The sequence below is a fragment of the Neopsephotus bourkii genome, unplaced genomic scaffold (genome assembly GCF_033783945.1).
Source record: "Neopsephotus bourkii isolate Nb327-2 ecotype Australia unplaced genomic scaffold, CSIRO-AGI_Nbou_v1 NB_122, whole genome shotgun sequence".
In the NCBI taxonomy this organism is placed as follows: Eukaryota; Metazoa; Chordata; class Aves; order Psittaciformes; family Psittacidae; genus Neopsephotus; species Neopsephotus bourkii.
This window is the reverse complement of record NW_026900639.1, coordinates 372,472-398,951: the sequence shown is the minus strand read 5'-3', so window position 1 is coordinate 398,951 and position 26,480 is coordinate 372,472. Positions and strand designations below refer to the sequence as shown.

Sequence of the window (26,480 nt, the reverse complement as noted above, 5' to 3'; positions counted from 1 at the left end):
TGACAGTGACCACAGTAAAAGAATTGTGGGAAGGTGACCAATTCAGATGCAGATATTTCCGTTCAGCTGGATGAACCTGACCCCTGATCCCTAAAGCTAGGTGAATTTATTCATATCAAATGCCTTGAAAAATCTATTTTTAGATATCTTAAAAAAACCTCTTTTAAATGAAGAATATTTGGGGCAAAGAAAATGTACAATGAAATACCAATATAATTTTTTCTAAATTTTTTTTAAAGTAAAACTTTTAGGTTTCTCATTTTTACATGAGTGCAGAATAGGTTAGGCTTTTAAAGGGAAAAATCCAAATGTCAGGATTTTGTGTCAGGATTAAGAAAACATTTTTGGGGGGCCAAAGCAATTGCTTTTGTAGTCTAACTCTGCCCCTAAAATGGGGAAGGGGTAGAGAGGGGAAAAAAACAACAACACTGAAAGTGACTCTATAGAAGAAGCGATAAGAGACTGTGATTGCAGCTCACAAGGAGATGAGCTTTTCCTTGGACCGAGTTCATTGACACCTAGAAATCGTGTCAGAGGTAGAGATGATCCCAACCGTGTAAATCAGCCTGGGAATCTGGAAAGTCCTTAGTTTTTAATCTTCATCCACTACAACAGACCTGCCTTTTGTCATGCTAACCTCTGCCATATGCATCTTGTAGGTTTGGAATATGTCTGGTCCCACGCCGATCTGAAGACCGATATGACTGTTATAAGTGTCACTGGTACAAAGGAAAGATGAGAGGCTATGGAATCTGTGAGTAAGTAAAACCCAAAGACAGAATCTGGGCAAAAAGGGGACTCCATGTATTTTAAGGGTGAAATGTTCCCACCTCACTGTTGAAGGCTCAGTCACAGTGTAAAACCCAGGGTAATTCAGGTGCCAGAATCTTTTGCTTTGGAGATGGGCAGTATGGATTCTTCATAAGCCCTGAGTCTCCTGGACATCAGAATAGTAAGTGCTTCTCTGCAAGCTGTGACTGTTGTAACTACCTGATGTAGCATCCTCTGTGCACTATATGTGAGGATATAATTTTGTGTTCATGCTTGAGATTGCAGAGCAGGGAAAGCATGATGTGCCATCAGCCCTGGACAGACTTGATGGAGCACACAGCTCACTCTGTGTCCCCTGGCCATGCTGCCTGAATTAAATCTTGTGTAGATTAGGTTCCTCAATGATGGATGGGGTTGTTGGTCTGGGAGTCATAACTGTTACACTGAACTACTGAAGGGGGTTGGTTCCTTCAGTTGGCTCACTCAAATTCCGAGCTTAAACCCAGAGCTTAACTTAACAAATAGAGTCTGAGATTTTCTTATTTGCTTATCAAAATGCTTCTGGAAACAGTCATTTGTACACCTGTGTTTCAAAGTGCTGCTGGGAATTTGGATGGAGCCTGGTCTCTACTGTGGGCACACGGTGGTGTCCCAGCCTTACCCACCACCTACCTTCCATTTAGGAAGCTAGAAATGGCAGCGGGGGCCTGCTCAGGTTGTAGGTATAAACTGGTTTCATTTGCAGCCTAGGGGATAAGTGGACAGGATCAGCTTGATTCGTTTATCTAGCAGTGAGCACAACAGTATCCCCATCTTTGCTTAGGTCACATGTGGCTTGTGGCCAAACGGGTTGGCCAGTGTGAAGACTGGACTACCTGCTGTTACTGCATGTTCTTACCCCTGCTTTCATTGCACCAAGTGTGACAGAGGAAAGCACAAAGCCCAGCTTTCCAGCTGCTTACTGTGGGATAGGCCATCTTCCTTCCTGCAATCTGCATGTTCTGCTCCTTATTTATAAATCAAACCCAGAAATGCAGAAATCTGTGGGGAACTTGGAGCCATCTGAGCAGTGTTGTGCCCTTATCTCTGGTGTCAAATGTAAGAGCATGTTAATAATTACATGACAGCTTTGCTTAGCATGTTTTCACTATTGCATCAGTGAAGATCTGCTGGCCAATATGGGCAGGGCTCAGAGAATCTCTTCTCAGCAGGATGATCCCAAGAAAAGGGGTGGTTGGCAAGCAAAGAAAGGGGAAGGCAAATCTGGCTTCCTGCTTGATTGTAGAATCAAGGGATTCCTGCTTCCAGGGGTGGGGCATCCACAACTTCTTTTGGCAACCTGTTCCAATGTCTCACCACTCTCACAGTGAAGAACTTCCTCTTCATATCTCATTTAAATCCCTCCTATTTCAGCATAAAGCTATTCCTCCTTGTCCTATCACCTACATGCCCTTGTTGATCTGATCTGCTCCAACCCTGGATTAACCAGTGGTCACCGTGACTTGGCTGGTGAGAGGTCAAGGACTGAGTAGCCTCTCCCAGAAAACTGGAAGCCTAAGTGTTTTGTCCTTAAATAATATTACCGTGGAGTGATTAGCTTGGGTGGTGCACATTCCTAATAGTAAACAACTACCAGCTCCAGAGTAGTCAGTCAGATATTTAGAATATTTAGCCAGCAGATGAGTCTAATCTACTCATTTTCCTGGCTTCCTACTCCAATAGTAGCTATCAAACAGTCACTGTCTTAACTTCTGTCTGTCTGTCTCCATGCAGGTATGGGAATGATATGGTCTACAAAGGTTACTTCAAAGACAATGTGCGTCAAGGGTTTGGGATACTGGAAAACTGCTCAGCTGAGCATCCATTTAAGTACACAGGACAGTGGGAAAATGACAAGAAGAATGGATATGGAGTCTGGGAAGACAAAGATAGGTAAAGGTGGTATGGATCAGAGCAATCTTTAGGGGCCTGACAGATTTTTCCCCTCTAATGGCGGGGTAAAACCTGATGTTTTGATGAGGAGACTTGGGGATGAAGGGGCGATGTGTTCAAGCTTCGCTATAAGGCTTCAGCTCCTGGGAATTGTATGAACTCAGTTTGTGTAGTACATCTGGCACTTGTGCTGCATGGAGCATTATATCAGGCAAAACTAGCACCAGTAAGTTAAACATCAAATTGACTTAAGATCTAAGAAAACAGGGGAAAAATATATTTTGTTTTCCATTGCATTCCAGAGGAGAGAGATACATAGGAACATGGCTTGATGATCACAAACATGGTCAAGGCATTGTAGTAACCCAGTCAGGTGTCTGCTATCAGAGGACATTTCATGCTGATAAAATGGTGGTGAGTATATACTTTCATTAGACTCTCTAAATTAGAATGTGGAATTCCCCATCAAGGGAAAGATAAAGGTTTCACATCATAATTAATATTTGAGGGAAAATGCAAAGCAGGAAAATGCAAAGCAAGAAAATGTAAGCAGTGATGTTTTACCATGAAAATGTTTTTGAAGAACAAGACCCAGATTAAGTCTTGTTTCTTATCACTTTCCTGAGGTGCAGGTAGGAGCTAGATGTGGGACTTTTGCTTCTCCTTGCTCAACCTAAGACCCCTTATAGGTCTGGCTTTTAAACTGACCATCAGGTCAGAATTACATACCAGAACTATGTGAACTGCTGCACAGTTATATATGATAATACGTCTGTCTTGGAGATCATTAAGTCTTTACCTTTCCAGTGTAAGCTTACCTATAGCAAGTTGGCTGCCCAGTTCGTTGAAAGTTTAGATGTTGGTAGGGGAAGCAGAAGGGATTAGCATCACTAGAATTGGCTTGGAAGTAAAAACATTTCTTCTAATGAAAAATACACGCTTAAAAAAACAAACAACCCCTTCCCCACTCACCAAATTAGGACAAACTGTTTAGCATGGAAACTTTGTCGGAAGGACTTTCCATAAAACCTCCATCTGTGGGGAACCAAAATAAAGCTGTCTTTTGGTTTGCCAGCTGCCAAAGGCTCCTTTAACTTCACAAGGCTTCCGGGTGGGGAGCAATCACTTCAATTTTCCTAGTGGAAAATTGGTATGGCCAAAAAACTTCCCTTGGAAACCTTTTATTTTTGCCAGAAAGGGTGCTTTCCATCAAGAAAATCATTCCAACGGAAAATGTGTTACAGCTCTAAAAGTGGCCACATTTTCTGGCTGGTATTGGTACATGTAAACCTTCGGGCTCAGACTGTGGACTAAGGCCCAACAAGAAGAATCTTTCCCCACTCATAAAAATTGTCCTGTGTCTATTCTGCATCTTGGTGCTCCTTCTCTGAAACGTGTGCTACTGTAGGCAGTCATGGGAGTTTGGGAGGTAATAGAACAAGTCATTTAACGAATGCTTAGAAGGAGCTCATTAAAGTTGTGTTGACTGCACAGCAGGGGACAAAGCTAATTCTACATAGCAGCTGCCTTCCTCTTTTCTCTAAATCATTTTGCAAAGAATGACACAAATGGCTACAACCACCTAAGAGTCATAAGATCAGAAGGACCATGAGTTTGACCCATATGACAATTCCTGATGACCATTCTTAGTACAGGAGCCTGCCTTTTGTTCCTTCTTCTACAGAAATGAATGCAATAGTACTGTTGTTTAAAATCTCCTGACTATTCTGGAACTTCTCTGTGCAGTGATTCCTAATAGGTTATATCTAGAGCACCTCCCATGATTTTGACTTTAACACTGTGATGTATGTTGGGCTTCCAAAAAGGTTCTCAGAATCTACAGCCCATAAACAGTCCAAGCCAGTGGCTCTTCCGAGCTGAATGTAAGCAGATAGGAAATCAGTGTCATGAATTCACTACTTCTGCTTTGAAATGAAGGGTTCTGGGATTCTGCTCTTGGAGGATGACTACGTCTACGAAGGGAACTTCACGGAAGATCTAACATTTGTTGGAAAGGTGAGCATTTGCTTCATCTCAGCCTTTCTATACAGTATCATGCTTTCCAGAGGGCTGAGGGATTAATCTTCAAAGTTCACACTGTCCCACTCCACTTCCCCCCAGGGGGAAAAAAAGAATATTCCCTCTTTTTTTTTTTTTTCTTTCCCCCTCTATTATTAGTCTCATTCACAGAAGGAAGGCTGCAGCTGAGAGACTTCCAGTAGCTGCAGGCTTTGCGCATTGTTTTGCTTTTTACCGTTTTGTTTACATTGAGGGTTTTGGTCGTTTTGCTGTTTTGTTTTGTTTTTTTGGGGGGGTGTTTTTTTTGGTGGGGTATTTTTGGCTGTGCTTTGCAGCTGTAGTTGTGATGCTTTTGTGTTCTTAGAACAAATATTTTAGCCTTTGTAGTGGTTGGGAACACAGGAAATGTTGCATAAGCCAAATGGAGTTGCAGTACCAGCACTAGAATGACGTAACTGAGATGTTAACACAGCTGAGGGACCTTGGAAGCTTAATTTTGCAATCTGGACACTGCATTGACATGTTCAATGTTTTGTGGTTGATCTTTAACAGAAATATCTGGTCAAAGTGTTCATAAAGTGCCCTGCTCCAGGGAAAACCAGCCCTCCAGCTTGTTACAGAAATCAGTGATGAATCTGACAGGAAGCATGTGGTTATATCAGAACTGAGTGGATGTCAAAACAGACACTTAGTAATGACTGCAAATGAGCCCTGTCATTTACTGACTTGTCATGGGAGGAAAAGCTGTCATCATCTTCTTCAGCCAGAAGACTTGGGGTGGATTTTGTGGAGACTGATTATATTGCTTAGATACTTCCTCCGAGATGAATGTTTAGTTTTAGTGGTTAGTCTAGAAAAATCTGTTCTTTATCTAAAGATGGAGTGCCTCCTGCTATTAGCAATGAGGATTTTAGGCTTGAGTTCAAAGCCAGACTAGTTACAATATTGTTTGGATTTGGATTTGATATAATTAACCTCTAAACCTCTAACTTTGAGTCAAGCTACTGCATGTCTTCTGTATTTGCCTCAGGGAATTTCAGGTTTGTCTTATAGCAGCAAACACTTTCAAAGTGTTTATGGTGAATATCATACAAAGCCCCTACCTGTGAGGCCAAACATGCTTGTGACTTTAAGAAGCAGAGGAAAAACAGGGGAGAAATAAAAATTTCATGTGTTCACTCTAAGTTAGAAATTGCTATTGTCAAATTTAAGCCAGAAGGATTTATAATTCAAAGAAGATATTGGCTGTTTGTAAACCATAACCCAAGTATTTTACTCTGTGACTGTGGTGGTCTTTCCCCTTCAGAATCCTAAGTGTGTCATTCAATAGTGAGGACCTGTTTTCTCCAGTGACAGCCATCTTAATGACACTATTGCTTTGGATGTTAAATTCTGCACCTCTGTCCTGGAAGTTGTTCTGAGTCATCATTTCGGGAGCTGGCTCTGTAGAAAAGAGAATCTGCAATCTCAGTTCAGCTTGTTTCCTCTCCCTAATGAGATGTTGGCAGGATAACCCTTTTTCTCCATTGCAGGGAAAGCTGTCATTTGCCAATGGCTTCATTTTGGAGGGAACCTTTACTAACAAATCGGGCCAAGGCCTTCAGACGCACGGCATCCTGAACACGTCAAATGAGCAGCTGGATCACCGGATAACCAAAGCGTGAGCAACAACAGCTTATTTCTTGGGTCATGGCTTATGTTTTGACTCTACCTAGAAAAGTACTGGATCAGTCCCTACAGAGATAAAGGCAATCTTGGCTGAAAAAAGGACATGGATCTGCTGTAGCAAGTCCAGAGGAAGGCCATGAAGATGCTCTGAGTGCTGGAGCACCTCTGCTATGGAGACAGGCTGAGAGAGCTCTGCCTGTTCAGCCTGGAGACAAGAAGGTTTCAGGGAGACCATAAAGCAGACTTTGAGTATCTAAAAGGGTCATATGAGAAAGATGGTGTTATGGTTTAATGGGGATAGACATTTTAGTAGGGCCTGTAGCGACAGGACAAGGAAGAATTACTTCAAACTGACAGAGGGGAGATTTGGATTAGGTATTAGAAAGAAGCTCTTCCATGTGAGGGTGGTGAGGCCCTGGCACAGGTTGCCCGGAGAAGCTGTGGCTGCCCCATCCCTGGCAGTGTTCAAGGCCAGGTTGGACAGGGCTCAGAGCAACCTGGTCTAGTGGAAGGTGTCCCTGCCCTTGGCAGGGGGGTTTGCACTGGATGCATTCCCTTTGAACGGAAGCCTTTCTATGATTCTATGATGATGATCTAAAAACTCGTTTATATGCAGCAAAAGAAGGAGAGAGCACAGTTTGTTATTTAATGCTAATGCCACATGGGGAGGAGAAAACAAACACTCCCATCCTGCCACCATCCACCCAGGGATACTCCCATCCTCAGACTGGATAGAGTTTTGGAGGCTTAACATTTTCAGTGATTGGTACATGTGTGTGCATGCACACATTTGCCCAGGTTGGGTTGCCCAAGGAAGCTGTGAATGCTCCATCCCTGGCAGTGTTCAAGTCCAGGTTGGACAGAGCCTCAGGTGATATGGTTTAGTGTGAGGTGTCCCTGCCCATGGCAGGGGGGTAGGAACTAGATGATCTTAAGGTCCTTTCCAACCCTAACTATTCTGTGATTCTGTGATGCTGCGTATACAGACAAATGGGTCTGAAGCTATACAGAAAAAGCTGGGCTGCTAAAATGCATCACTCACTCCTTTCCTGTCCTTCTGTGCAACTACATGGATATTATTACCACCTGATATTGTAGAGGTGGGAAAAATAAAAAAAGAAAAGAAAAAAAGATGTGAAGCACAGCACATGAAGCTCTGAAGAGCTTGAATTGGGTAGTGCTCTATGTAGAGGAAGGCTGTGGTGCCAGGATCAGAGCTTCACAAGGCACTGATTCTGCTCTGGCAGGCACCAGTGCAAATGCAGGGCAGGAGTAACTGATCTGAAGTTATCTGGCCACATCTTCTGATATAGACTCTTATCCTCAGGACTGAACCCTGCAAAGGGATGCTCTGGTTGCCAGGCTGTAGCACTTGGGTTTAGTCAGTTTAACCAAAATGAGGGAGTTCCAGTGGGAAAGACAGGTGCTATCCTCTGAGGTTAATTCTTCTCATAAAACCCAGTTCAGTTTCATCTCCTGTTTCCTGTGCTTTTCAGGCAGCAACAGCTACTGGTTGTGGTTGCTCAGCTGTCTTATTGATGTTACATGATGTCTTCAGGCTTTCAGCTGAGACTATAGTCTATATTTAGAATGATCCATAAGTGGAGCAGAAAGCCTGTGATCAATTCACTTCAATTCACCTGCAAAGACTCAGATTACTGATGTTCCACATTCCACCAGGATTTTTGATTCACCCAAAGTACCTTGTTGTTAGGACAATAGACTTGAGTTGCTTTTTTGTTTAATCTTTTTTTTTCTTCAGTTAGGCACTGCCATCTTCACAGCTTCAATAATTATTGTGTTAAAACTGGATTCTGGAGAACCTTCCTTATTTGAAGGTGAAGTCTGAAATAATTGAGGAGCAAGGCAGAAAAGCCTAATGCCACATTGTGTTTTTCAGTCAGCTGGGCCTCAAGGAATTCCCTGTGGAGAAGAGGTGGAAGGGAATCTATGACCAGTTCCTGGAGTTCATCCACTCTGGCTGCAAAGAAGAAACAGAGGAGTCTTTCATGGGGTTCCACATACAAACAAGCAAGGAGCTGCGGAAGTCTCAGGAGTACCTCTTTTGCCAAAGGTATGAGTATTGCATGCCTTTATTGCAACAGAAGAGCCTATTTGTATAGACAGGATGGTGGTTTATATTAGGGTCTGCCATGTGTTAAAGTTATGAACCCAAGCGCTATCCATTTGTTCCTGCCTATGAGACAGGAGGATGAATTTTATGCCTGAATTTAAGGTTGTGATATTGAGATTCATTCTTATACATGAAAATTTGGATGGGATTAATTTGATTAAATGCATGCATCTGCATGTGACTCAGTCATCACTGGCTCCTCTTGTATTTGAGGGAAACCTAGCTGACATCATAAGCTGATCCAGAGTAAACCCATCTCTCCTTAACAAAATACCTAAAATAGATCTGACAAGCATGTGCAGGATGCAACTCAGGCTGGTTGTAAGGTGAGATGAAATTGAATTTAGAGAATCACAGGTATCTTAATCCAGTCGAGCAATTCCACTGAAAAGAACAGAGAAAAAATAATTTCTAATAGTCGTATTGCTCCCTTGGAATCCACCCACAATACCAATTTGGATTTATCCCAGTGCTTCATTGTGTGTTTTTTCCTTCCTCAACTCTCATCTTTTCAGGGGGACTGAGGACGTATCCTGGAAGACAGAAGATATTTTTGAAGAGCTTGTCCAGCACCAGAGGCTGGAGTCACTACCGAGTTATTTAGAGAAGGTAAAGTTTTAAGCCATAGTGATCCATATCTGTTCACTAGACCATGGACATGGGTAGTAGCAATTTTTTGTTGCCTTCTGTTAGCACATATAACTTTGCCAGTGATTTCAAGATTCTTCTCTAAATTAAGTGTGAATATTTGTGAAGAGGAGGGTTGTTCTTCATGCTTTTTGCACACTCATTTTGTGTACAGTTATGCAGGCCAGGAATTGATAATTAAGCTTCAGTCTTGGTTCTCAAACTGTGTCAGGGAATAACCAGGAGCTTGAAATGATAAATAAACCTCCATGAACTCTCAGTGATTGTTTTTCACTCAACTAGCCTTTCCCTGAAGCACCCTTTGCTCTCTCTTATTTCATCAGAACAGCAATTCTACTAAGTGTATTTCTGCCAGATAATGGGAAGAGAATGAGCTTGTGCCAACAAAAATAGACTGAAGTTATAGTTGATTACTTCTAGGCTTGTTCTTCTTCCCTGACAAGAGAAGATTGAGTGGCCTTTCCATGTTAGCCTCTACTAATGGCAAGGGCTGACTTGCAAAATTTGATTTTCCTCTATCATGCAGGCATTGAAGTCTTCCCTGCACCCACTGGGAAAGCTGGTGAAGGCCTTGACGATAGCTTTTCAGGCAACATATTCTGGGATTGGGGCCAACAAACACTTGCTGACTATGGCACAAGAGGAAATCAAGTACTACGCAAAGAAAATATGGGAGTTTTACCAGTAAGTCAAGCACGTTGAGTCCTTCCAATGGGTATGAGCATAGAGGGCTTTGCACTGGGGTAACTTTTTCAGGAGACAGGGTTGCTTTATTTTGCAGCATATTTCTTGGGAAAGTTGCTTCATAATGGTGCTATATAAAGAGTTATTTGCAATAGCTGAGGTCATATGGACCTAGAAAACCTTTATTATCCCCATTGCTCAGTACATGACCCAGGGCTTTAATGATACTAAATCTCACTGAGTTATAGCAGCTCAATGAGCTGTTGCTCATAAGAAGGCTTAATTTAGATAAGCACAAATATGAGCAAGAAACCACACTAAGTAATGAGGGCACCAAAATATATCAGAGCACACAACAGTGGTGTTCAATGTATCTGTTTGAATACAAAATAGCATAAGCTAAACATGCCTCAACTCAATGGGAGTTAAGAACATGCAGTGTAAGCACATTGTTGAGGCTTGGCTGGTGTGGGTAGTGACTCTAAAATAGGGTTGCTCAGTTGTGTGGTTATGCTTTTTATTAACTAAAGACTGGATCAAATGCTTGATTGGGTTCTGTTGCTGTTTGAGCATCATTTGGGAGAAGATAAAAGAAATGCCACAGTAGGCAGAGGTGAGGAACGCTGCCTCTAGCTGCACTCAGGGTGGTATTGCCTTAAAAATAAGAGGTTGGATAAAAGCTCTGTCATTATCAATGTAGGCTTGTGTGCTTGAGAAGGACTGCCAGCTTCCTCAGGCATGAGGGGTTGTCTGTCCTGGAGCACAGCTGATGGGAACAAGTCAGATTTGATTCAGTTCATCTGAACTACGTTCATCAGGTCTGACAGCCTGAGTACTGGTTCATGTGAAGGTGCTTCTGAGCTCAGTGCAGACCTTGGAAAGCTTGCTTCATGTCTGAAGACCTTTCACATGCAGGGCTGGGAGGGAGACCTACCTTGCTCTGCTGTGCCCTTGGCTGTTTCCTAGGCTAATACTGCTACACCAAGAAAGAAAACCTTTCCCTAATCCTCATTTTAAGATGATGAAGTTTTGGCTTGGAAATATCAAGACAAACCCAAGCCACTTTTTCAGAGTATGAACATCCTCCAGTGTTCATAGATGGACTAAAGAATTGGTTGGTATGGCAGGTCCTGAAACCTCATGTCCTACCCTTAAGTAGGAATACAAAGAGATGGTGCTTAAAACACAGGATCTTCAGAATGACTATCCTACTTTTCAGAAGCCACGGAGATTTTTAAACGCTTAGTCATTCCTGGAAGCTTCTGCTGGTGACAAAGAAAGCCCTCAAATAACGAAACAACACTGCAAGGATTACAGAGAACTTTACTAACAGCTCACCTGATGTTGGGACAGCTGAGCCCCTCACTTGTGAATAGCAAATTACACTTAAAAAAATGAGGGAGGGAACTAAACTTCAGTTTACAAAACCTCAGTTCTGCTGCTCTTATAGGGGTTTGCTCCACCTGGCACTGGAACAGAAAGGCCAACTGCCTGCAAAGCCTGTGGAAGAGGATATAAGGTATGTATTGCTACTGGTTGTTTGATTTTAAGATGCTTGGTTATATGGGGTGTCTTCTAAAATACAGTAAGTGTTGAACTGATTATATTTGTCCATTTGGGTCAGGTTTGGTGTCCACACTTCTCTGAGTGCAAAGCTTTCAGTAGTTATACTTGAAGCATAAGCACAATTTATTCATGTTCTGCAGCAGAATAGTGGAGAGTTGAAGGTGTGTGTGGTACACAGCCTGGCAAGATTACCCACACCAGCTACTGTGCAGCAGCATGGTTGTGTGTGAGAGAGCAGTCCCAGCGCTACCACGTGCTTTGCATTAGCCACAGGAATTTGTTCAGGGATGGTGACTTCCATATCAGCACTGAGAGAAAGGCAGGCCTGGAAATAGGAAGTACAGCATGGGAAATGTGGAAAAGGAAGTAGAAGACATGATATTCCTAGAATAATAAGGTAGGAATAATTGTGGGAGCCCCAGGTTTATGTTTTTTGTGGGTGAGAAGTATCTCTGTCCAGCTGTCCCCATTTTGTTTGGATTTCTCTTTGCTGTAATCTGGAGCCATCCCCATGTGGGCTGAATGAAGTCAGGAGATTAGTGGAATGGTAAGGAGCTAGAAAAAGGCTTTATCTGAATTTATTTCAGTTTTATTCCTTAAGAAATAATAGGTCCTCTACTAAAACAGCTCAGAAAGAACAGCTTGACATAGGTCTCTAGTGCTCCAGGTTTCTTTGTGATTAAAGAAACAGTGGAGAAATCGTTACCCATCCTGTCCTACAGCATAAAATACACTTGCATCTCCAGCTTGTGGGCACATGCATGAGGGTGTTGTATAGGTCATTACTGTCCAACTGTGACATTGAACAAAAGGTGGAAGAAGGGTGGGAGAACAAGAGGAATACCTTGCAGGCTCAGAAGCTGTCTCTTCCATTGTGTGCCATGGGGCTTTTGGTAATACCAAGGTTATAGGTCTCACTGTAGGACTCTGCTTTTCTCTGCCACAGTGATGAGAAGGCATGCAGCATGGTCCTGCCGCTGATCTTGCCTTGCTTCTATCCTGAGCTTTTCATGCTCTACATGCTCTATCATGAAAGAGAAGATGACCTCTACTGCCAAGGGATTATGGATCTAAGTCTGTTTCCTGACATTAAGCTGCTAGAGTTTCTGGATGTGCAGAAGTAAGTGAAATTCTTCATACCAGAATGTAACCCCATGATACCAGCTGGGAAAGTAGCAGCCAGGGAAACCTCTGATTTGATAGGAGGAAAGGACATACAACCTTTTCCTGGGTCCATCACTGGCTGTAGCATGGAAGTTTTTCCTGGGCTGCCAGAGGAAGTCCTGTCTGGAATGCCCGCAGTACTGTCTGGAAGGACAGCATTGACTAGTGGAAAGCTGCTGCTAGCTATACTAATGTTAATTTTGTGTAACAAAAATTGTATCTTCTAGCTTACCAAACAAATGGCCTCCTTCAGCTCAGGACCAATCAAACTGAGTTTATAAATGTGCCTTAGAAAGGGCTGTAGTCCATCTGATGGCATCTGCCGTAACAGAGTACGGACAGAGTCTCAAGACAGGGAAAAGGCTGTGGAGCCAGATCCATTCTTGCAGCTAGATCCCTCTTCGGAAGTGATACCTGAGGATCAATGATACCACAGACCCAAGATGCACATGAGCTTTTCTAACACAGCATCATCTGCAGCTCAAGGACTTTGGCAGGGTAACAGGAGACCTGGAGTCTCAATTTGGCAGTTTAATTCAGTCTAGACTCAGTGAGAGGAATTGACCCTAAAAGCGCCAAAACTCTCAACTGATTATTACAGGAGCACCTGTGAGTAAAATGAACACTGTACTCAGGTTAAAGAGTCCAAGTTATTAATTATTCCTGTAGCGGAGTAAAGAGACAAGCAAACAGTCTCATGCACCTACAATAGTGCATCAGTAGCATGCGCTTAGCATGCATTTAGTAGCATCACCTTGAATAAGGAGATAAAAGCAGTCAGAATTGACTAAGGGTGAACATATGGAGATTGGCCTTCTAAATCTTTTCTCTGTTATCTCCTTTCAGACACCTCTGGCCTCTGAAAGATCTCACCCTGACAAACAACCAGGTAGGAAATAATGCTAACAGCTAGCCTTGGTGTGTGAGCTGGCATCAGGCTACATGTTGGTGCTGACTAATAATGGAGCTTCACCTAAGTAATCGCAGGGCAGAAATTGTACTCAGAGATCAGAGCTATGTGATGTGTGTTGATTAGTTATGATTTGTAGCTACTGTGTATGATTTTCCATGGATGGGAATGTGAGCTCCGAATAAGATTGCTTTGTAATGCTCTACTTGGTGATGTTTCAAAGACATCTGTGTTCAGAGTGGCACTTCAGACATCTCAGTGTGTTCACAGTGGCATTTACTACAACAGCTTTATTTTGCCCTCTTTTATGGGCAGCAAATGTGTTTACTTTGGGTCCAGTGATGAGGAGCCATGTGGTGGCTTCTCTAAGAGATGCTGTTACAGAGGCACAACTCTTTGTCTCCCTTTCAGAGGAGGTCCCTTATAAAAGACAAGTGTTTCCTGTCTGCCACAGAATGTTTGCAGAAGCTCATGTAAGTCACTGTCCATAACCTCTGACAGATAACCAGGGATTTTCTATTTTCTGAGAAATGCCATACATTTGACATGGCTGTAATCCTACCGACAGCACCACAGTGGATCCCCGGGAAAAGCTGGTGATCCTCCAGAAGACATATGAGGAGATTGAGAGCACAGTGTCCCGGGTGGTGGAGAAGGACTACAAGCTTCCCATGGATGACCTGTTGCCTCTACTGATGTATGTTGTATCCCGAGCAAAGTAAGTGTAAGCTTTTCATTTCCCAGTCCTGCTGTTGTGTGATACCTCAATTGGAGAAAGAACAGCCATGTTTCCAAGCAAAATAATTTACATTAAAAGCTAGGGTTTCTGTTTTGTACATGTTTTTTCCTGAGCTGTACTGGGGTTTCTGTGTGCTACTGTGCCAGGTGTGGTGTGATGGTGTTGGCCATGATATGTGAAGTGGCTAGGGACTTCCTGAGTGTACATCTCTTACCCAAGAGGATAATTCAGGGTTGTCATGGGAAATGCAGTCTTGCATGCATGTCAGATTACAGTAGAAAATAGAAACATGAAGCCTTTGAAGGCCAATTGTTAATGCTTTCCAGGCATCATCTGTATATCATGCATCTTCTGTTTTCCATTCTCAATGGGGCACTGTGATCCATTTTGAAGACTAGGAAGGTCCTGAACACTGACCATGTAGTTATTAGACTTTCCCTGTGTAGGAATGACTTTGGCAGAAATGTGTCACATTTACAGAAGCTCTGTGCTGCTTTCAGTGTAACTGCAGGGACCCACTTACATCCAGTAGAATGAAACTGTATATATTTATTTCCTGGTAAATTTGAGTGAAAATCCCTCACTGGCTTCCTGGATATGTTTGGTCTTCAAAAAACGGTGAAATACTTGAACTTGGAGCCATGAAATCCAGAAGCTCCCCCTGCTGCTGTCATGTTGGATGATACAGTTTTGTTTGCTAGCCAGCTTTCTCAACTGCAGGTGAGACAGGAGGGGAATAAGAGACTGTAAAAAATGAAAAAGTTTAAATTCTCTTACAATTATCTCTGCTGAGATCCAGTCACGTCAGATACCTCAAGGACTCAGCCTCCAGAAGGTCAAGGTGATACACAAGGAATCAGAAGTGGACTTACAGACCTGTGCTTTCTTCTCTCCATAATCTGATTTGGAAGTACATGACCACAAACACCAGATGCCCAGAGATTTGTTCTAGTTGTGACTTTTATTTTTCCTAGAATACAGCATCTGGGAGCTGAAATCCATCTGATTAGGGACTTGATGGACCCTACCAATCAAGGAGGACTGTATGACTTCCTGTTAACTGCCCTGGAGGTAAGGAAATGTTTTCAGCAGTGAACGTTGCAAACTGCATTAACCTGTGTTGAATAGTAGCAATACAGATGTGCTATATCCTTAATTTTAGGAAGCTGCTTATATGCCTAGCACAGGAGGTTATTTTACTTCTAGTCTAGAGAATATGCCTATCATTCATTTGTAATGTGCAGATTTAATCCTGCTTTTGGGGGCAGTGTAGCTTTGCTTTGTGTGCAGGAGACCAGAATTTAGGCCAAAGTTCTGAAACTTCTTAAAGGATTCCTCTCTTTCTTTCCCAGTCTTGCTATGAACACATTCAGAGGATGAGGCTCCACCAGAGAGAGAACTGCCACATGACTCACAGCTCCTGAGTCCAAGGACCCAAAGGGAGCCTCCTCTCTGCTGCACTTTTTGATCAAACACAGTTGGATGAAGAAGCAATTATGTCCCTGCTGTTCTGGTTGCTTTTTAAAAGGGAAGAATGGTTATGTATCAGATGAGGGTTTCTTGCTGGGTTTTCTCTTAGACTAGCTGTGATTGTAAAGCACAGACATACCGATGCTGTGGACTAAAAGCCTTCAAGATGCAACTTCAGCTTGTGTTTGGGAACGTCTTTGCAGAAAGTGGCCAAGGTTTCTTTTTCTCTGTAGTTTTATTTCCCTTTCCTGCAAATAGCAACCTGCCTTGAAACCTCATTTAAATGTTCTTTTAGATACTGTGTTTGTTTTGCACTGGTGAACTGACATGAGAGGTTATTTATAGAAAAGTCAAATTAAACCATAGGCAAGTATTCTGGTGTGACTGTTTCTGGTTGGCAGAAATGCAGCATGGACAGGACAGGCCATCTCCATCCTCCTAAACAACCTGCTTCTAGAGTAAGGTGGCTTTTCCTGCATCCTTAAGAGGAAGGTTTTTTCCAGTTCCTCTTCCTACCTATGACAAATTCAGTACCTCTTCATTGCATTGTAAAGCTGCTATTGACTAACTTCCTCGTTTTATGATACTTACAAGTGTATATTTACACTCTGCAAACTCCTGTTAAATCTCAGGGATATCACACTTGCACCTTGAACATATTAGTGCTGCTTTGTAATTCTGCAGGGGTTTGTGTGCGCCGAAGAGAAAGAACATGCGTTGTTCTGGGGTAAGAAATCTCAAATCCTGGTGACAGAAAACAAAAACCACCTGGCTTTTTGCACTGACATTGCTGCAAACCACTGGTTTTCTAAAGTTCACAGCTTTTGCTGACAGACCACCCACTGATGCCAGTGGAGTACAAATCAGATTAGAATTGGGCTGGGTTTTATGCTGCTTTTATGAAAGGCAAACAGACATTTGGTATCCTGCTACTCTCAGATAAAAATAGTAGTATTGCAGTTGCCGACTTAGAGGAAAAGCTCCTTTGAACTAGATTTTAACCTGCCCTTTTTTTTAGTTTTTTTAAAGTTCGACTTTAAAGCCCACTTTTGTGACTTAAGGAAAACATAACAAAACTTCACAGGCAGCTTCCTCCTGTTTATCACAAGTATTATGCTTTAATAAATAGTACATAGATTACAATAGTTAATATATTGGTATGATAATATCCTAATGTATGTTTCACAGTAACTTTGTATTTAAATAAAACTGTTTAATTTTTAAGACTCCAGGCTCACATATTTCTTATTTTGATCTTGTTGCTGTTCTCAGGCATTTGAGAATTTGCTTTCCTCTCTTTATCTTTAGAAAATACATGGCCCCCTCACTGCTTTGATCATTCATGGGAATGGAGAATTTGAACTACAAATTAGTTTCCTAATGTAATTCTAGCAGACTGAATGCATAATTTGTTCCCTACCGAATCAGTGAGGACATGGCTTAAACTTTTAACATAATTTCCTGCAATTAAATCACCATTTTTTTCCACCATTGTCTTGCACTAAGTTTTAGCAGGCCTTATGAAGGAGGGCTCTTACACCTCTTTGGAGCTGAAGATGCTATGGTGTAGGGACAGCTCAAGTAAAGAGAGAGTAAGTCATTGAGACCCACCTTCCTTTACTTGAATGCCTCTTTATTCACCCTATTTTCTTCCTTCCTTGACTACTTTCTACGGGGAAGAGGAATTAACTGCAGAAATGATGCCACTTCCCTGAGAACTGCTGCCTGGATTTTTGCATTACAGCAAACTCATGCCATCCATCCAAATGAGGCTGTAGTCAGCCGGATAGTACAATGTCTAAACAGACCCCAGGGAATTTGAGATACTAGGTTCTTGGTGTAAAACCTTCATTTGTATTTTGCTGGTTTCACACAGCAAATCCAAGCAGTTCGCAGGATGTGAAATGAAAAGTACTGTTGATCTAAGCAAGCCCTTGATAAAATTGCTGTGTTTAAAGGGGTTGGTGCCTATACCACTTGCACAGCATGCAGTGAGATGGGGGGATACAAGACCAAAACCATGCTTTCCAACCATTACACTGATTATCAGCTTTAAACCATTGTTCCTCATCTCTATGAGCTCTCACCTGACTCATCTAAGGCAGACAGCTGCAGCTGCCTGTCCTTGAGAATGTAAACAGACATAAGTAACAGCTGTGAACTTTTAATTTCAGAGCTGCTTAATACTGGCAGTTTTCCAGTCTAAAGAAACACCCTGCCAGAAGGTTGAATCACTGAGATGTAGTCACAGCTGTTTAAAAAAAGGAAAAAAAGTTTGTTTTTTCCATATTGCATTTATCCATGCTCTGGGTATTGGTTTTATTTTCAGGTACCACTTCCTTATTCAAAATGCAAAACTTCTACTAGAAAACAGGACATGCAAAATGCATGCACGTACAAATTCTACAGCATTATCTAGAAAACTGTGATTTTTCAACCTACTAAAGATTTCTACTATTGCACTAAACATACAATTAATTGCTCTTAATAGTCATATGGTTGAAAATTGAGGAAGTTCTTGAGCAGTAATTCAAGTGAGCCCTAAAGGGGCAACTAAGGTAACAGTGTGCAGCCATTTGTGCTTCTAGGCTTTCTTACCAGCCAGTAAAAGCAAGAGGGATGCTTCACTAGAGATACTCCTTGAGCCCAAGGGTTGCAAATTGTGCTAAGTAACCATGCAGTAGTGTTATTTGGTGTGGTAACAACATGGCTTTTTTAGGAGATAACACGAGGCTACTTGCTACTTCCCCGATTAATCAAATCTCTGCTTGATAAAATATTGTGCCTTGAAATAGCATGTAGAAATGTGAGAGTACATTTAAGTTCCTTCTTTAGAGCTTGGGTGGAGTGAATGCTTAAATTATCACTGGCAGATTTGTTGCCTGCACTCATCTGCAACGAGGACTTGAGCTTCCCGATTATTATGTTAAATTTAAACCTGCAGGCCATTGGAGCAGTATGAAGGCTGATCCTGCCTGAGACTTTCAGCTTTAGAGAGATACCATTTCACAGGCCACTGGGTACAGTCAGCTCTTCCACAGCCAAGGTACAACTGTTGAGCCATTTCAGGCTTCAATGGAATCTAACTAACTGGGGTCTCCTAAAAAAAACCCCAAACCCATAAAAAAAGAAAAGTGGAGCTGTACCTGGAAACAGGACAGGTCTTACAGTAATTTAGCTGTGACCAAACCAGAGCTTAACTGTTGGAATCCGCAATGTAGGTCTGCCGTCTGTACGCAGTGCTCTCAGTAGTAGGAGTATGGTGCAGACCACTGCAACCTCACTCAGTGTAAGACCACTGCAACATCAGTGTTTAGTCCTGACAGACCTAAAGCTTGATCCACAGAGAATTTCTGTTCCCTCTTCCCTGCAAGCATATTCACCAGCAGGGTTCAAAATATAATATTAACATGATTTGGATTTATCCTTTATCTGAGAATTTTTTTTTTCCTGCCCAATTACTCTAGATATGCAAGTGGAGTCAACTTAAAAAGCATTCAGTTGTCTTATGAATGTACTCTCTCCTCACTCTATATTAAGGCTCTCTATACTTCAACTGCAAGAGCTATTAAACAGGGAGAAGTCAGTCTTCTACAAACATTTTGCAAAAGGTTCATTTTACGAAGAATGGAATAAATAGGAAGTTAGAGTAGTGCTGTATCTATTGCTGCTTTCAAGTGGTGGAGCAATGCCTCCGGAGGTGGAGAAAGTGACGTCAGGTCTAGTTTCTTGAAATCTTCATTAGCACTCAATGATGTTAACACCTTCACAGTCCTCTTTAAATCAAACACTGCATGGAGCATGCCCAAGGTGGAAATGGCAGCTTTCGGTGTGTTTTTTGCTGAAGCTTCATCATCGAGGCCATTTTCCAAGACAGAAATTCTGTTCTCTGCAATAACTTTGAGGAAGTTATAGAACTCCTTGTAGTCTATACCCGTGCAAGACTTCATGATCAACTAGGTTCAAAACAAAACAAAACAACCCAGCACTGAAATGAAAACAACTCTTTATAGTAAGAATAATTAAAACATTTTATCAAGCTAGCAATGAGTTCGAATCATAAGTAACTATGTTTAATCATATTTTTTGTAATTCCACAATGGCACTAAAATTCTTAACCTTACTTGAAATGCCACTAGACCCCAAAGCAACACTGTTCTTGCTAAATGGCTGTGTTATTTGAAACTCTTTTCGAAGGATACCAACCTGCCAGCAATAACAGCCTCAAGAAATAAGCTTTACATTTGTTTCATGCTTAAGATTTTGGAAGCATACAAGACAGAAAACCCTGTTCAGTACAGTCAGATGTTCTGAAAGCATCACTTTGCAGATACAGAAACTTGCTGCCACCTTTACCTTAATTTTTCTTATTTCACGTTCACTCTTTCATCGTGAATGGTCTTCAAACCAGTTATTCTGTGTGGGGCCTGTCTTACCAGTTCTTCTGTTTACATGAAAAGCACTCATATTTTGTAAAGGGGAATGGAAATACTACATAAAAGATTGATCCGGATGCTAATACTAAGCTTGAAGAGCATTTGAAGCAGTAGTTTTCCAGACAATATCCTAACCTCCCTGACACATCAAATATGCACTGGCATAAGCATTTTCCTATCTTAATAAAGTAAGATTTCATTCCTGCCACCCAGAGATACCTGGACAGGCTTGAGAGGTTGACTTGTATAAACCTCATTAAGTTCAACAAGACCAAGTGCAAGGCCCTGCCCCTGGGTCAAGGTAATTTCAAACACAAAAACGGGCTGGGCAGAAACTGCATTGGGAGCAGCCCTAAGAAGAACTTTGGGGTGTTGCCTGACAAGCTCAAAATGAACTGGCAGTGTATGGTTGCAGCCCAGAAGCCAACCGTGTCTTGAGCTAGATCACCAGTAGCAGAAACAGCAGATCAAGGGAAAGGATTATCCCCCTCTGCTCCACTCTGGTGAGACACCCCCCTGCAGTCCTGTGCTCAGCTCTGGGGCTCCCAGCATAAGAAGGATGTGGAGTAGTTGGAGCAAGTCCAGAGAAGGCCACAAGGATGCTTTGAGGGCTGGAGCACCTCCACAATGGAGACAGACTGAGGGAGCTCAGCTTGTTCAGCCTGGAGAAGAGAAGGCTCCAGGGAGACCTAAGGGCAGCTTCCAGTGCCTAAAAGGGCCAACAAGAAAGCTGGAGAGGGGCTTTTGACAAAGGCATGTGACGACAGGGCAAGGGGGAATGGATTTAAACCGAGAGAGAGGAAATTTAGATGAGATCTGAGGTAGATGTTCTTTCTTATGATGGTGGTGAGGCACTGGCACAGGTTGCCCAGAGAAGCTGTGGCTGCCCCATCCCTGGCAGTGTTCAAGGCCAGGTTGGATGGGGCTTTGAGAAATCTGCTCTAGTGGAAAGTGTCCCTGCCTGCAGCAGGAGGGTTGGAACTAGGTGAGCTTTAAGGTCTAACCCAAGCCATTCTAGGGTTCTGTGATTTCCTGCAAAATGAAGTTGTCACCAGTTCCTGCTTCTTGATTAAATGTACTAATTCCAGGTATGAGGTTAAGGACTTTTGTGTCTTAAGAGCTCTAATAAGGTGGTGCAAAGCATCCCTGAAGCATATGATTCCCTAAGTCATGCAGCCAGCATCACATTGTTATACCTGGCATTGTAGGTGCCAATCATCCATAGGGTCTTTCCATTCATTGATTTCCCGCTGGACAGCTGCTAATTCATCCTGTAGGAAGCACCACATTATAGCCACATTGCAGCCATTCACCCAGTTGTGGTTAATGGAAATGGTATCCTCCTGAAGGAATAATTTAAATGGTTATTAGGCTCTATGAAGGAAAATGAGAAAAAACAGCTATATCATCACTGAGGCTGCAAAATGTAAAACCATATTTGTCAGCAAGGGAAATGCTTCTTTGGCATCACTGTCCTGAGAGACTGTCTATTTCTAACATCTCCGAGCAACCAACTCTTATTTCACTCTAAATTGGTAAACATCTTTACTTCCTCTGTCTAAGCATAACTTTCAAGAGCACAAATGTAGGAGAAGGCAGTGGGGAGAAAGGAGTAAGGTTTTTAATTTTGGTTTGTAATCATGAAGACCAATTTGTTAGCATTTTCCATTATTAAATTACAATTTACAGTCAGAAACCAAGATTAACAGCCTCACCATAGGTCCATCTCATCTAGTACCGCATTTCTCAGCAACTAGTAGTAGCACCTAATGATGACAAGTGTAAGAAAAGAGGGTGCAGACAGCTTCTTCAGTGACCCAAGGAGCTTATGAACTCAGGCTTGCTTTTAGCCACCATCTTGAGTGGCGACCAACAGACCTTTCCTCTGTGAATCTCTCTAAGCTTTTTGCATCCCAGTTAAACTTTTGGCTTAAAAACACAGCATACTGTGGCAACAGAGGTTTGAACTGATTCAATCCTGCTGGCTGATAATCAACCTGTGTAATGAAAACAATGGTATCAGTTACCTTACCAGATTGTAAACTTGATGATGCCATCCGCTGGGGATGAAGACTATCTCCCCTGCTTCCTGCACAATCTCAACAGGGGGTTGACTTTGGTTGTAGCGAGGGTAAACACTCCTGTCCTGAAGGCCAGGTGAAGTCACATCAAAAGGCAAGTTGCCGTGGCGGTCTTTCAGGTACTCCTCCTGTCCTGCAGGGTACAACAGCCATTTTTTTCTCCCACATATATTGGCTGACCAGCTATAGGAACGGAAGACATCAGCATGGAATGGAGTCCTACGGGGCAAATCAGACATTTAAGTGAAGACAACGCTTAAGAGCTGATAGATGAATTAAAATCTCTGATAATCAAATACACAGAAATCAACCTTTACTATGTAAAATCTGATCCAAACCTGTCCTTTTAATTTTGATTGTTTTATATATTAAAAGGCAAGTATATCTACATAGTATTTCAGCCTTTCATACCCCATGTTTCTCCATCAGTTAGTTTTGAACCTAACCCACAAATACCTCAATGGCAAAAGATTCTGTGATGTGAACTGATGAGACTACTCTAAAGACAACTTTATCACCAACACCAGACTTAATTTTTCACCTGCAAAATATGTGACCAGCTCATCAGCACTGCTCCACGTCTTCTTCTGACTTTGCAAATCACAAGTGCTGGATGATCCCCAGAGAGTTTCTGCTCTGAAACCTTATGTAAGCTAGCTCGTCTTGTGGGTACAATTCAGGGCTTTTTGAAGCACAAAAGAACTCTAGCTGGCTGCATAAGCACAGCTCACATCCAGAACCATAGGAGATGTGCTTGAGAAACAAGACTGGATGGATTCAGGTACAGCACTAAGCAGTAAGGCCACACTCCCTCTGCAGCATGATGCTATCCTCAAGGACAATGTGAAACCCCCTGTAATATTAATTAAAAAAAAATAAAAAAGGATGTAAGAATGACAGAAACCACACTGGCTTACCATGAACCTTTAGGTCCCATGTAGACAAACCGGTAATCATCCACAGCTATAGCATCCCAGTATTCATTCAGCCAGTCAGATGAGAAATACACAGGGGTTGTATAAACATCTTGCTCCGGGAAAGCTCTTGAAAAGATAAATGTGTTGGAAATGGGTCTCAGAAAAATGAAACATTTCACTTTTAACCTCAGTTTTCAAAACCCAGTTGCAAAGACCAAACAGATCTCTGACAGGCCATTAATGCTTAGCTGCCGTCTCCTTCACATTATTTGTTGCAGTGAATCCAGAAGAGGCCATGAAGATGCTCCAAGGCTGGAGGACCTCAGCTATGGAGACAGGCTCAGAGAGTTAGGCTTGATCAGCCTGGAGAAGAGAGGGCTTTGGGGAGACCTTAGTGCAGCTTCCAGTGCCTAAAGGAGCCAACAAGAAAGCTGGAGAGGGGCTTTTGACAAGGACAGGAAGGGATAGGAGAAGGGGGAATGGCTTTAAGCTGACAGAGGGAAGATTTAGATGAGGTATTAGGAAAAAGTTTCTCCCTGTGATGGTTCTTCCCTGGCACAAGTCGCTGGGCTGTGGCAGTGGGTTGGAACTGGATGAGCTTTAAGGTCTCTTCTAACCCAAACCATTCTATGATCCTACGACAACATTGAGTTATGTGTAAAATTCATGCAAAGGTGCTTTTCTGCCTCTCAGGAAAGCTGTGAGGCTAAACTGCTATTTGGGAGACTCCTAGTTATAACAGTTTCAAATAAACACAGTATTTATAGATGAGATGCCTGCAAGACTGGTTGTCCAACTGGTTGACAGGCTGGAGGTGTGAAGGTTAGGAGAGAAGCCAGGCTGTGGCATTTTTGACAAATGCGTGGCCTTCTCACACAGGATATGCTGCCCCTTTCCAACTGCAGGCTGCATGTCCAGTTTTTCTGTAGCAAGCCATGAAATCGGGAAAGCAGATGAACAGGGAGGCAGAAACTGACAGATTTCCTCTATTGTAAGTCACTGGCACAAAAATTATAACAAGAGCTTATCACAAGAATGTCGGATTATGAGCAGGATATGTTTAAAGAAGAAAAGAGTTGAGTAAAAAGACATTAAAGTCCTACACAGACATGAGAAACAGACAATGCATCCATCTCACAAGCAGCAGGCTGGACAAGAAGTAAGGCAGAATACTGGGAAGAGAACTTGTAATGACTGGGAAGGTTAGCAGAAAAGAAAATGGATAATGAAGGATTATAAATCACACATGCTCACTGAACGTTTTTCTAAAACAGACAGAAATGTTCCCTTTCTTTTAAAAAAGTAAGGTTTGCACTGTAGAAGTCAAACAAAACCCACATGCTCCAGCCACATGTTTCCACAGGGATAACACAGTCATTCAAACTGTAGATGAAAGTGCCCAAGAATGTCAGCTTCTTCGAGAAACAATGGCCTGTTTAAGGACCTTGCCATGTGAAATACCCCAAGAACAGTGCAGCATAAGCAGGTATTTTGGTGGGAGGGCTCTAATAAACAGCACTGGTGGCATTTGAACTCTCAGGCATAGGAAGATGAGCACTAGGCTCTGTGCCAGCTCTCTGCTGTGAGTGGCATGCAGGGTTTTCCACAGCACTCTCTTACCTGCTCAGATGCCAGTCCTTTAGATAAAGACACCCTCGGGATGAACGGTAGCCATTTTTAATGTACTCTTTCCAGTACTTGATATACTCCTTGAAGGGGAGCTGCTCCTTTGGGTTAGAATTGTACTCCTTGACATCACAGTTGGCAACAGGTACTACAGCCTCTCCTGAAATATAAACTACTTCAGCCCTGGTGGGGACAGATTCAGTGATGCTATAACTGAGCTTCCTTATCAGCTGCAGAGGCCTCTAATTTCTGGGCCCTATAATGTAATGCTAAGTAAGTACAAATACATAAAGGCTAGCTCTCACTCCCAACACCATCATTCCAGGCAAACATGATTCAGACCAGAAGTTGTTTATTTAATGTGACCTGAATTTTTCTCTTAAACTATATTAGGATTGGGGTATTAGTTACTACTAAATATACAAAAATTTTAGCACCTGAAAGGATATTTCACTGTAACTACAGAATATTTTCTCCTTGTCTGAGAAAAGTATCAGGCTGCTCCTCTGGTTAATGTTAAGCAGGTGTATAAATCAGTATGGTTAAATTATACAACACCATTTCATTGTGGGCATAAATTTGATTTTGAAATCTGCAAAACAAAGTGTGAGTAAGTATAAAAAATGAATGTATTAACTTGGAAAAAAGTCTGAAGAATTTCTAGGTTTTGTCTAGCTGTTCTACTGTGAAGATTAAAATTAAGATGTTATTTAGCATACAAAATTTTATTAAGTATTAGCAATGCCATGACTTACCAAACTTCTGCAGCAGATAATCAAAGTTAGGCTTTCCATCCCAAGTGACCCAACTTCTCCTGCTGCCCCAGTCTTCAGTGAATTTAGCTGAGAAAATACACGGATGGTTGGGAATCAAATAATCCCGGAAAAAGTCTGAGTAAGTGAATGATTCTACTTTTTCAATAAAGTCAACGTGTCCTCCGGGGAGGCAGAATGCACCCTGAGATGAACTGCTATAGTCACGAAAAAAGGCAGTGGAACAGGCAAATGTTGCCCTGTCCATGCAGGCTGGATATCTTTCCTGGCTTAGCCAAGACAGCTTTGAATAGATTCTATCCTCTTATGCTACAGCAAAAAAAACCACAAAACAACAACTGCCGTAAAACATGGCTTGAGGCTTTAAATCCATGAAAACTCACAGGAAAATATAAACGGCAGGAGGTAAACCAAGAAGTCATGCAGGAGCATCCCACCATATTTGGCTAATTAGGATCTTTCATAGTTTATAAAGTTTAGTGCCGGTGGGTATTTGACAAGACAGGCACCTATGGATGGTGAAGATGTCGCTTTTCCCTCATCACCTTCTTGACAAGGTGACCACACTGTCTGGGTTCCTTCCTGTAACAACAGAAACGTTACTTTCAGGGGGATATCCCTGCTAAATGAATTAATTTCAGGGCTCGAGGGAAGGAAACCTCCTATACATCTAGGACACTGGAAAACCACTGCAGCTCAGTGGCAGTACTGAGGCTCACCCTTTTGTCCGGTGTAAACTCTGGCACACCCCACCCTCCCCAAAACCTTTTTCTATGGACCAGGCACGAATTACAGGCTTAAAAAACAACCACCAAAAAGGTAAATAATAGTGAATAAAAGGGAGGTGTCCAGGAAGGCAGGGGAAACGGAGGACAAAGCGGGGGGGAGGAGGCCCAAGAGAAATAAGGTCATATAACCTGCAGGGATAGGCTTCAGGAGCGG

At 42.3% G+C, this 26,480-nt stretch overlaps 2 protein-coding genes across 2 annotated transcripts in view; one reads left to right on the top strand and one right to left on the bottom strand.

Moving 5' to 3' along the window:
* The window catches only part of ALS2CL (ALS2 C-terminal like), a 28,795-nt gene extending 11,864 nt beyond the window's left edge, over positions 1 to 16,931 (top strand). The window contains exons 12-26 of the mRNA XM_061365898.1: positions 660 to 758; positions 2,545 to 2,703; positions 3,006 to 3,117; positions 4,642 to 4,719; positions 6,255 to 6,382; positions 8,291 to 8,464; positions 9,040 to 9,133; positions 9,699 to 9,856; positions 11,307 to 11,375; positions 12,369 to 12,542; positions 13,433 to 13,475; positions 13,908 to 13,969; positions 14,065 to 14,214; positions 15,210 to 15,306; positions 15,588 to 16,931. Coding sequence (XP_061221882.1) covers positions 660 to 758; positions 2,545 to 2,703; positions 3,006 to 3,117; positions 4,642 to 4,719; positions 6,255 to 6,382; positions 8,291 to 8,464; positions 9,040 to 9,133; positions 9,699 to 9,856; positions 11,307 to 11,375; positions 12,369 to 12,542; positions 13,433 to 13,475; positions 13,908 to 13,969; positions 14,065 to 14,214; positions 15,210 to 15,306; positions 15,588 to 15,659 — 1,669 coding nt within the window. The 3' untranslated portion in view covers positions 15,660 to 16,931. The remainder of the gene's footprint in view (positions 1 to 659; positions 759 to 2,544; positions 2,704 to 3,005; positions 3,118 to 4,641; positions 4,720 to 6,254; positions 6,383 to 8,290; positions 8,465 to 9,039; positions 9,134 to 9,698; positions 9,857 to 11,306; positions 11,376 to 12,368; positions 12,543 to 13,432; positions 13,476 to 13,907; positions 13,970 to 14,064; positions 14,215 to 15,209; positions 15,307 to 15,587) is intronic.
* On the bottom strand, positions 16,799 to 26,045 carry JMJD4 (jumonji domain containing 4). The gene is made up of 6 exons (XM_061365858.1): positions 25,521 to 26,045; positions 24,760 to 24,925; positions 23,140 to 23,265; positions 22,174 to 22,441; positions 21,338 to 21,484; positions 16,799 to 19,661 (listed from the first exon to the last, which is right to left on the bottom strand). The coding sequence occupies exons 1-6, from the start codon at positions 25,783 to 25,785 to the stop codon at positions 19,350 to 19,352; spliced, it is 1,284 nt and encodes a 427-aa protein (XP_061221842.1). The 5' UTR covers positions 25,786 to 26,045; the 3' UTR covers positions 16,799 to 19,349.
* Positions 26,046 to 26,480: the final 435 nt, after the last annotated feature.

Coding starts and splice junctions, on each gene's coding strand:
- JMJD4 (XM_061365858.1), bottom strand. CDS start 25,785: ATGGACAGGGCAACATTTGCCTGTTCCACTGCCTTTTTTCGTGACTAT. Junction 22,442..23,139: donor ATGGGACCTAAAGGTTCATG/GTAAGCCAGTGT, acceptor TTTGCCCCGTAG/GACTCCATTCCATGCTGATG. Junction 19,662..21,337: donor ATTGGCACCTACAATGCCAG/GTATAACAATGT, acceptor TTTTGAACCTAG/TTGATCATGAAGTCTTGCAC.